The 11769-nt window shown below is 47.8% G+C and overlaps 1 protein-coding gene across 1 annotated transcript in view; it reads right to left on the bottom strand.

Annotated features, from left to right (window-relative positions):
* SH3PXD2B (SH3 and PX domains 2B) overlaps positions 1-11769 on the bottom strand; it is a 109736-nt gene that overhangs the window by 23377 nt on the left and 74590 nt on the right. The window contains exons 6-8 of the mRNA XM_007465558.1: positions 11716-11741; positions 4589-4723; positions 9-79 (exon numbers count right to left, since the gene is read on the bottom strand). Of these exons, the coding sequence (XP_007465620.1) occupies positions 9-79; positions 4589-4723; positions 11716-11741 (232 nt within the window). The remainder of the gene's footprint in view (positions 1-8; positions 80-4588; positions 4724-11715; positions 11742-11769) is intronic.

Below are 11769 nucleotides of genomic sequence, written 5' to 3' on the forward strand. Positions count from 1 at the left end.
TCCTGTGCACCATCCTGTCCTTCGAGGCAGGTTGCGGGGACCCAGCCTTGCTCTTCAGTGGTGCTGACGAACCACCAACCTGGGAAAATGAGAGTGCAGACTGATATTAGTTGGGTCAGGTGTGAGGGCCGGGCGTCAGAATATAGTATTCGATTCAGCCGCTACAGGAGCCAACGCTCAGCGTAAGGCTCAAAAGTCACCATTTTATTAGTAGAACACAACTACCCATGTTAGCTGACTGCTAACTGCTAGAGACAGGCTAACAGGAAACGTGCTCTTGAGCCTGGGACGGGACTGTGGAGGGGAGTCGGGGGTGGGGGTGGGGAGAAAGGTTGTCCTAAAGGATGAGAGTAAAGAACGTAGCTCCCTTCGCTAAGGTGTGCAAGGCACTAATCATTTCACTTGCATTATCTTATATCATCTTCACATTATCATCCCTACTGCACAGACGAGGAAACTGAGGCTCCAAGAGGCAGGGCTCGTGCAAGTTCACACGGCTTACAGCCGAGCTGCGACTTGCACCCAGGGCTCTCTGATACTGAAACCACTGCCCTAATAACTTATCTGAGACACTGATTTTGCATCTGCTCATGTCAAGGTAAATCTGACTGCAGATATAACAGTTTGAGAGGCTGTTCACTGAGACTCAGGCCCTCCCATTTTAGAGAAAGGGCTCTCATGGAGCCTGTGGTAGGCAGAATAACAATGCACATGGCATAGAGTTCAAATTAAGGTCGCAAATGGGATTAAGGTTGCTAATCAGCTGAACTCCCAGATAGGAGGTTATGTGGCTTATCTGGGTGGGCGTAGTTTAATCACAAGGCAGGCAGAAGAAGGGTCAGGGGGAGATGTGGCTAAGGAAGAAAGGTACAGAGGGGGGCAACACTGCTGGTTCTGAAGGTGGAGGAAGGGGTCACGAGCCACGGGATGTGGCTGGTCTCTCGAGAATGGAAAAGAAGCAGATGCCACCCAGGCCTGCAGAAGGGAACACAGCCCCAGCAGTGCCTTTTTTTTCGTCCACTGGGGCCCATTTTGGGCTTCTAACCTCTAGAACCATATGATGATAAATTTGTGTTGGTGTAAGTCACTGAATTTGTGGTAACTCGTTATAGCAGCCACAGGAAGTTAATACAGGGCCCAGCTGGCTCTGCATAGCATAAACGGAAAAATAGGATCTGCTACCCAAGATCACAAACCTCCAGGCCCCGGAGACCCCAAAGGAGAAGAGAAGGAAGGGGCAGACTCTGGACTAGCTTCCCGGTCTTACAGGGAGGACTTTGCTTTTGAGCTCCCTGAGGTAGAAGCCACCTTCTGCTTTACTTGACTGGGTGCACGTTTTAAAATACACGTTTTGGTGGCTGGGAAGTGTGTGTGTGTGTGTGTGTGTGTGTGTGTGTGTGTGTGTGTGTGTGTGTGTGTGTGTGTGTGTGTGTGTGTGTGTGTGTGTGTGTGTGTCTGTGTGTCTGTGTGTCTGTGTGAATGAATGGGGTTGATAAACCTGCGGAAAACCAGAAATCAGAAATATGCCATATATGCCTTCCTAAGGACTCCTATTTGTAGGTATCCGCGCGGGGTTAAGGAAAGTGTCACAACAGCAATGACAGCAAAGATGCGCCAGACTGTCTCAGTGCTTCACATCTACTACTGACTGGCTGAGTCCTCACAGCAGCCTGTGAGCTGCATTCTATTACTGCCCCATTTTACAGATGGAGAAGCCAAGCTCAGAGAGGGGCAGTGACTTGACCAAGGTCACAAAGAAAGTGGCAGAGCCGCGATTCGACCCAGGCCATCTGGCTTCACAGCCTCAGCTCTTAACTACTGGCACAAATGCCTCATGCATTGCTGGAGGGAGAGTAAACTGGTATGGCCACAGTTTGGAAGCAGGTCATTTGGCTGTATCTTAACATTTAAAGTATGCATATCTTATGGTCCAGCAGTCTTCTGCGTATCTCACCTAAAGAAACACTCACCAATGTGCACACAGGTATACTGTTCATACTAAAGGAAGATATGGCTCATAGTATGCCATATTTTCAAATAGTATGCAGACGTTAAGAGAATAAGAGCTAAATGTTGACTTAAGAAGAAGCATGTTGCAGGTCAAAATGTATAGAATGATACACCACTGGGCTTAAAAAACCTACAAAATTATATATAGACGCATGAAATACGATGTGTATGTATGTGTATACATACAGTTGTATATATTACGCATGTGCACATATATGTATACACACGTGTACAAATGTGTACACTGTACATACATATATACCTGTATAGAGTTTTTTAAAAAATAAATAAATTTATTTATTTCTTTATTTATGGACGCGCTGGGTCTTCGTTGCTGCGCACGGGCTTTCTCTAGTTGCGACGAGCGGGGTCTACTCTTTGTTGCGGTGCGCGGGCTTCTCATTGCGGTGGCTTCTCTGGTTGCAGAGCACGGGCTCTAGGTGTGCGGGCTTCAGTAGTTGCAGCACGTGGGCTCAGTAGTTGTGGCGCAAGGGCTTAGTTGCTCCGCGGCATGTGGGATCTTCCCAGACCAGGGCTCGAACCCGTGTCCCCTGCATTGGCAGGCGGATTCTTAACCGCTGCGCCACCAGGGAAGTCCTATCCCTGTACACACATTTATACACATGTGTGTATACAGTTATCAAGAAGCATTCACCCCAAACTGATAGAAGGGCAGTCTGGGTTTGGAAAGGGGACTAGGCCTGAAGCTAGCGGAAAAAAATAGATTTTAACTTTATCATTAATGTTTCAAGAAGAACGTATCCATATATTACTTGGGTAAGTAAAAGGTAATTGAAAACAAATGTTGAGTTTGTTGGCCACTTGAAGATCTGGACATAAGCCTTTTCCCTGCTGTCCTCTGGACACACCAGGCTGGGCCCCCACCCCATCCTGCCTCCTCCCCTTCTCCCAGCAACGTGTCCTTCCTGACGTCACTCAAGTTGGCAAGGCAAAGCAAAGCGGGGTGGGGGTGGGTGGGTGGGTGCTCCCTTCTTCCATCCCCACGGAGCATCCCAGTCATACCCACCGACTGCCTGTACTCATTTCTAGGAATAAGAACGTCACATGGCCTCAGGGCCAGCTGGAATTGGTTAGGAACTCCAGCTCGGCAACCTGTCACAAGATCTGGGGTGAGTGACTGAGTCACTTGGAGTCTTGTTGTCTTCAGCTGTGAAGCAGGGATAACAACTGCTGTACTGTGTAATCAGGAAGTTTTGGTTGGCTAATGCTCATCTCCTGACTAATGGGAACATGCTCCAGAGGCTGCCGGAAACAGTCTTTCCCTGTTTGTTGGACCTTAACTAGCCACTGGGGTAGCACAGAGATTGGCCCACTAATATTGCTAGTCAATGTCACATTTTAGCTACAACAAAGCCAGTGGGGGTTTAATGCCACTTTTTCCTGGAGAGGATCCACTCATCCCCTGCTCCTTGCTCTCTGTCTTCAGTGGTACCAATGCCCTATTGCGGCTAAAGAAGGCAAAAGGGAAGGAAACACATTTTTGAGTACCTATGTGCCAAACACAGGCTTAGGCACTCTCTGTGTACTGCCTCATTTAACCCTTGAAGCAGCCTCCTCAACGAAGTGACCTGGATGGCTGTGAAATGCGGAGTTCAGGTGGAAACCCAGGCTGTGTCTCAGTCACATCACATTCTGTCCCGGCCAGTGTACAGGCAGACCTCGTTTTACTGTGCTTTGCTTTATTGCACTTCATGGATAATGTGTTTTTTACAGATTGGAGGTTTGCGGCAACCCTGCATCAAGCAAGTCTATTGGTGTCATTTTTCCTATAGCATTTGCTCACTTCATGTCTCTGTGTCACATTTCAGTAATTCTCCTGATATTTCAAACTTTTTCATTCTTATTATGTTTGTTATGTGATCTGTGATCAGTGATCTTTGATGTTACTATCGCAAAAAGATTATGACTTGCTGGAGGCTCAGATGACGGTTAGCATGTTTTAGCAATAAAGTATTTTTAAATTAAGGTATGTATATCGTTTTTTTGACATAAAACTACTGTACACTGAATAGGCTACAGTAAGTATAAATGTAACTTTTTTTTGCACTGGGAAACCAAAAAATTCATGTGACTCGCTTTATTGCAGTGGTCTGGAACCAAACCCACAATATCTCTGAGGTCTGCCTGTATGTGACCAGTGGTCCCTGTGACGGCAGGTGGGCTGAGGCAGTGTGTCCATCCCACCAGAGCCTACAGCTGACAGAACTTTCATGAGGACTCCCATGGTAGCCAAAGGCAAATCAACAGAGCAAATTTCCAGTGGAATGCTGGACTCCGTGTCTCCAAGTACTCTGAAACCAGAAGGAATGTTCATAAAATGTGAACCTCAGGACAAGTCGATATCACCTGACCCAACAGGATGCTGGTGAGCTGTGACCAAGTGGAGTACTCAAGCACTGTGATCAAACAAGGCCAGCTTTCTAGGAGGCCATCAACCAGATCCGTGGAAACTGAGCAGCCTGGATTGGCCATTGCAGCTTTTGCACTCCCAAGCGTTTCCTGTCCCAGAGGCTTGGTGACAGTGCAGGGTGGAAGGGAGGTGGTCTAGGTCTCCTACCTGACTCGTTCTTCTCGATGATGTCTACCACTTGCCCCACGCTGAGGCTGATCTCCGAGCTCTCCTGCTTCTGATAGTCTGCCACCACTACATACTGCTCCAGGACCATGGGGTCCACCGAGGTCAGGTCGCCCCCTGGGGATACAAAATGCCATCACACAACCCATGTGTGAAGGAACAGGAGCCAGGGAGTAGGGTGGGTCAGGAGGACCTTCCAAATAGAGAAAGAAGCTGTGACAGGTCTTGTCTCAGGGTCACCTCATCCATTTATTCTTTCATTCATTTGCTCACTCAACCACTAAAATTTACCAAGTGCCTGTCCTTGTGCAGGCACTGTGCTAGGCACTAAGGATTCAGAGTTGATGTGGTACTTGCCCTGAAGAAGCTGACAGCGTAGTGGGAAAGTTCATTCATCCATATCTATCCATCCATTCATCCATCTGCCACTATTCACCCATCATTGTCCACCCAGCTAAACATCCATTCGTCATTCATCCAACCAAACATCCATCTGTCTAGCTATCCATTGCCATCCATCCATCCAAAATCACTCATCTATTAATTCACGAAGTCACCAGTGATGTTCCAAACACTCTATTAGGTGCTGGGCATACTAAAGTGAATGAAACAGACATGACTCCTAGCCTCAAATAGCTCAGTCTAGCTGGGGAGAGAGACACGTACACAAGTATATATGATCGCTAAGTATACAGGGTAATACTAGTTTTTGATTGATGCATTGCTGCAAACAACCAGGATGCCAGACAAAGAATGAGTGGGAAAAGGATGCTACATTAAATGGAGTGGTCAGCAAGACCCCTCTAGGGAGGTGACATAAAGCAAAGACCTCTGAGGCAAGGAGGCATGAGGAGAATGGGGACAGAGTGGTGCAGGCAGACTGTGGGATGGGAAAGGGCCTGGAGCCTTCTAGGAACTGGCAGGGGGTGGCTGAAGTCCAGGAGTGAGCAGAGGGCGGTCCTGTATGAGATCACCCTGGCAGGCATGGGTCAGAGCAGGCAGGACATGCTGGGCCAAGGGCAAGAAGTTCGGATTTTTTGAAACCCTGAAGTAGAAAGCCACTGAAGGGCTTTAAGAAGGGAATGACAAGATTTACATCTTTAAAAAGACAGTTCTGGCTGCCACATGGAGACTGGATTACAGCCTGGCAAGAAAAAAAGCAGGAGACCAGATGGAGGACATGGTGTTTGCAGACAAGAGATGATGGTAGCTTTGGACCAGGGCAGGGGCTGTTGGGGAGAGGAGCCCCTGGGGAGGCCATTTCCACAGGATGTAGCACTGTGTGGCCCTGGTTAAATACTAAGACATATCTGACAAGTAAATGAAAAGATATCACAGAATATGGATGATGTAAAGGGACATCTGAGTTCAGACACTCCAGAGAGAAGGGGCAGCACTTTTAGAGCAGCAGGCTGAATGTGATGGGAAGGCAGTCTGGCTTTTGTGGTCACTGGGCCCTGGTTTCCTGAGAGTCCTGATTCAAAGGATTCCCTTCAGTTGTTTCCATAAACCACTGAAATATCCATTTGTACATTTCTGTGTCCAAATACACCCATAATGAGCCGATTTTGTGCATCTGTTCCCAACTCTGTTGGGTAGTATCTTATTGAAATTGGCCATGGTGGGAGTATTTACACCATGGAAAATGGCAAATGCCACAAAGTAGGGCTTCCCATCAGAGAGCTGGTCGTGAAGTATTTACCAGCACGCCGTTTCACCCCAGCCTCTGGCATCTAGAAGCGGCACAAAAGCGCTCTGTTAGAACCACGCGTTCTCCATTTCTGATGCGGAAAATCCGAGCAGGGCGTTGCAGCCGGGTGAAGGAGGGTCACCGCTTCTTGGCTCCGTGACCATGTTCTGGCCATTCACCCTCCCAGGCTGAGGGTAACGGAGGGAAATGGGAGGGCCCCAGGGAAACCTTGCACCTTGCACCCTGGGTGGAGAAAGCATGAGAAGAGAGAAAGAGAGGAGAAAAAAGAGACGGAAGATGTGGGATGAAGGTTCAGAAGTAGATTGGGAGGGAAGGAGCCCCACATGAATGCCTATCACAGGCTATACGCTGTACATAAACTACCTTGACACAACTGCCCTGGAAGGTGAGTATTCCTACCACCATTTTATAGACAAGAAAACAGAGGCTCAGACATATCAGGTGACTTGCCTTAGATCTCACCACTACCTGGTGACAAAGCCAGATCTGAGCCAGGTCCACCTACCTGGTGGCAGTAGGTGAGGAAAGAAGGTAGGAAGGAAGGGTAGTCTGAGATCTCGCTCTCCTACCCCACAGGTCCCCATGACCGCCCCCCCAAGTCTTATGTCTTCGCAGCTCTCAGGGTTATCTTCACTACTGCCAGCTTGCTCCTCCTCTGTCACCTCCCACCCAGGTCAGGCCGCAGAGCTGATCTCCTTCCAGCCTCAAGCATGACAGAGAGCCCAAGACAGCCCGGCTACATCTTTCAGTGGCCCCAAAGCAGGCTGGTCACTGCCGCCTTTCTGCTGTCCTTCTAGACAGTGATCTCTTGACTGTCTCCTTTACCCCCCGGCACCGTGCTTCTAAGAGGTACTCTTATGTGAATGAGTGAAGGCAGACGCTGGCTTGCTGGAGGCTCCTGGCTACTTGTCCTGGTCATTGTGAGCTGGGGACACATTCCCCAGTGAATGCAATAGGTAGAGACTGGGGTCCACAGTTTTTATCCCAGAATATAATCTGCCTCAGGGCTCAGAACCCCAGGAATGCATCTGCCCTTCTGTTTTAACCTCACGTGGGCTGCATCCAGGTAGCCATGCTTCCGTGCGCCTCAACTGGAGACAAAGAACTGGAGAGTGGAGAGAAGCACCCACTTCACAGTCAGGCTGGAAGCTGAGCCTGCTGCCCGGGTTAGTGGTCAGAGACAGCCCAGGTCTCCCAGGCAGGCGGGCAGTGGGCTGGAGGGGCCAGGAGGTGTCTGTGTTCACGCGTGGGGAATCTCTGCTGCCCCTAGTGGCAGCCGTCAGGATTCCCTCCTGCAGAGCCATGGGTCTGATGTGGGAGGACCTTGTTGCTAGCACTCCATCACCTCACTTCACCCACATCCTCACTATGCCACATCCTTTTCACCAGGGTCTGAGAAAGGCTTCTTGTGGCCAGGGGTGTGCAGGCGGGACACCCCGTGATTGGTCTCCATCCTGCCCCTCCAGTCCGTCCTTCATACTGCAGCCAGAGAGCTTGCTCAGAAGTCACAAAAATGGTCCATTTTTGTGCAAAGGGGAGCTAAGAATGTGTTTTTATACTTTTAAAGATTTGTAAAGAATAAGAAGGAGAATGAAAGGAAGAGGAAACAAAAAATTATTATTAGTGACAGAGTCTGCATGGGGCTTGCAAAGCCTAAAATATTTACTATCTGGACCTTTAGAGAAAAAAACATTTGCCAACCCCTGGACTAGAACATGAATGGCATCTACAAAGGCTCAATAAATATTTGAATGAAAGAATGAATATTTTAAAACAGCTTTAAATGACTTCCAACCTCAGGGAGACACTCAAATGCCTTCTCTCACAGCACTTACAACATTTAATTTTGTTTACGTATCTGTCTTTTCTACCAGACTGTGAGGTTACTTCCCACATTGTGTTCCCATGGTGGGAACACCTTTTGCATTTCCCGGGGACCTAGAACACTGTCAGGCACACAGTAGGTGCTTAATAAGCACTGAATGAATAACTGTGTCTGTCTTGTTCACTCAGCACAGAGGGTCAATGAACATTTGTGGCGTGAATGAACAAAGGATGAGTGGAGACATCTAGAAACCCTTCCTGCCCTACACTGCTCAGGCCTCCTCCTGAGAACACATAGTGCTGAGTTACTGGCAGGCACCTGTCTATCTTACGAGCAACCAAAGACCACCTCTTGCCTGTAAGAAGGGACAGAGACTTTGGATAAGTCAAGGTCCACTTAAGCCAGGTTACTCCAAAAAGTTCAACTGTTGCTATCCAGTTTTAACAACTGATGGTGGCCCAGTTGTACCATATACAATTTCCAGGATTCTGATCAGTGGGCTGATCTATTCATTTCTGCACCAGCTCTCCTCACCAGGCTGCCAACTGATTTGGGTTAACTATGAGCAGAGACAGGATCAGGGAACTGGGGGACTCACTGCGAACAAGACATGAAGCCAGGAAATGAGGAGGGCAGGGAACAGGGCTGAGGACTCTAGGCTGGCACGAGCACATCAGGTGCTGGCGCAGGGCTCAGGGCTGGCACTTCTTCCAAGATTTGCTCAGGGGCCAGGTCTGAGCCTTACATATCCTCCCTGTTCTTCTATGACAGTAGCTTTTATTTCTATTTATTTACTTTTTATAAGAATGCGTTAGCACTGTTTTTTGTTTTTTAAATATTTATTTATTTTGTTGAGCCAGGTCTTAGCTGTGGCAGGCGGCCTCCTTAGTTGTGGCTCGCGGGCTCCTTAGTTGCAGCTTGCTGGCTCCATAGCTGTGGCATGCGAACTCTTAGTTGCGGCATGCATGTGGGATCTAGTTCCCTGACCAGGGATTGAACCCAGGCCACGGGCATTGGGAGGGCGGAGTCTTAACCACTGAGCCACCAGGTAAGTCCAACAGTAGCTTTTAGACTAGCTTCCTGCCATTAAGTGGCTCAGAAAAGAGTGCATGGAGTTGCCTTTTCAGGACCAGTTGTTCCAGGGCAGGTTGCCTTCATTTCATCCAGAGCACTCAACTTATCAAAACACCATTCATTTGATCTACTAGGAGTCTCAAACTAGGCTACATAGACCATTTAGGTGTTAGGTGGAGACATCTACTGGTGGAGTGTGATACTGCAACCAGGCTCTATAATGCATAGTAATTGCAGTAGCTAAAAGTTGATGCAGATAGAACTAAGTTCTAGGAGCTACGAGTGTGAAATCAAAGTATTCCTAGATGAGAAATGTCATTCTTGTGGTTCAGCGGGGAATAAGAGGGAAGGAAAAGTCCAGGAGAAAGGAGGAGCTTTGACAGTATAAGGGTGATTTTATCATTAAGGAAGTGCTATGAAATATTCATGGGACTTCCCTGGTGGTCCAGGGGTTAAAACTGCGCACTTCCACTGCCAGGGTCTCAGGTTCGATCACTGGTCGGGGAAATAAGATCCCGCATTCCATGCAGTGTGGCCAAAAAACAAAAAACAAAAAAACCCCAAACAAACATAAAATATTCGCCAAAGGTAAAGTGCCTCATCTACCACAGAATTTTTAAAATGATGAGTAATGGTAAAATAGGCCTTTCTTCCTAGAAATTCAATATACTGCCCGTCTTGCTGAAAGAGCCAGTAAACAAGAGAATATTTCAATAAGTAAAGGGTAGAAAAATCAGGAAGAAAAGGTGCTCCTTAAATAATCACATGATCTGTGAAATTTTGGTGGGAAGATTTTTTCCTGCAGAATCAGCAGAATTTGAGACCACATTAGCCAAAGTCTGCAGGAACCAGCCAGGCAGTCAGCCACAACAGGAAAATTCTGGAGAGAGATAAGCCTTCTTGAACTCAGAATTCTCACACAGAAATTTCAGGGCTCGGGCTGTCAACCTTAAATCCTTTTTCAATTTAATCAAGGAGGCTTGTTCTAACATAAAGGAAGTGTTCAAAGGTCAGATAAAAAAATAAGGCAAATCCCAGCATGGGTTCTTAGTCTGAATGAAGAAAGATGCTAGTTTCCACCCAGTTGAACTATAAATAAATCCATCCCCCATCATTGCAGGTGAATGATGTAACAGTGGTCACCACAAATTAGAGCTGCTTCTCTCTTTTCCAGACCAGTCCCCTCATCAAGCCTGTCCTGACTGAATGCTTTTGTTTTCACAAACCAGAGCTGTCTATTTCCTCTCTCCCTCCCACCCGTCCCCTCCGGGAAAGTCTCCACACACTCAAAGCCAGAAACTCTGTGACCAGACGAAGACTGTCTGCTTCTCTTCTCCTCTCTGCTCTTTTCTAAGAACCATATCATTATCCTCAGGGCTCAAGGGGCTATTTGTAGCTTTAGCAGGATGCCACGGCTCCGGCCAGTACCTATTAAGCTAGAAAGCAGAGCTGTAAACAGTCTGCTTGGGAAAAGACCGGAGTTCACCCCAGATGCCATACCTTGAGGCGAAGAAATCCAATTCCTCTCCACTCTTCCTTGCAGGAATGGCCTTGGGGCCATAAAGCTGACCACAGCCCTTGTACCCAGGGAGCAGTAAAGGGACCAGAGTTGTTGAATTTGGAATTGTTACTGATGCTGGACAAGAACACCTGTGTGTTCTGAATTAACAGCAGCAGCATAAAAACAGCACAAACACGTGTCTCTTACAACACGCCAGGCACTGTTCTAAGTGCTTTATACATATTATTATGAATCCTATAATACTCCTACAAGGTGAATTACTATCCTTATGCCCATTTTACAGATGATGAAACTGAGGCCCACGAGAGAAGGCATCCTTTTCCACTTTTGGAATCTCTGCTTGGCCTCCTCTCCACCCATCCTTATCAACCTCCTCAAACTTCCTGGAGTTCTAGATAAAGAATTTAGAATTCCAGAAAGCTCTGAAGACCACATTGGCTCCAGATGTGGTATGGGCTAGGGCCTTTGCAGATGTGCAGGAGGACAAAGCTGGGCGATTGTGAATCTAAGCTTATCAACCCCAGGCCTGTGAGAACTCAGATCTTTCCTCTGTGCATATTCAAATTCTCACCACCTCTTTTTTGACATAAGGGTCCTGCTGTCCAGGGAATGGAAAGGGTGTTAGGAAGGAAGAGAAATGACTGTGGGGAGAGTGAAGTGAGTATGGGAGCTGCCTGCAAGAGCAGTTGTCACCGCCCAGATCAGTGGCTGATGGAAGGAAGCACAGAGCCAGGACTGGTGCCGAGGCTGGCAAATGGATCAGGCCCAAATTGACTGTATGCTTGCACCTCCCAGCCTGCACGCCGTCCCCTCAGCCCCGAATGTCTTTCAGAATCCATCCATCCATCCATCCACCCATCCATCCATCCATCCATCCACATCACTGTATCCCGCATGTAGTGCCCAGGGCCTGGACATCGCTCAGTAGGGGTATGCTAAACATCGAATGAGTAGGAGAAAATGGAAAATATTCTTACCAGATTTCTTTTTCCCAACATGTTCCCTGTACAGGAAAGAATAGGGGTGGGAAA

Source organism: Lipotes vexillifer, unplaced genomic scaffold, assembly GCF_000442215.2.
Source record: "Lipotes vexillifer unplaced genomic scaffold, Lipotes_vexillifer_v1.1 scaffold621, whole genome shotgun sequence".
NCBI lineage: Eukaryota > Metazoa > Chordata > Mammalia > Artiodactyla > Lipotidae > Lipotes > Lipotes vexillifer.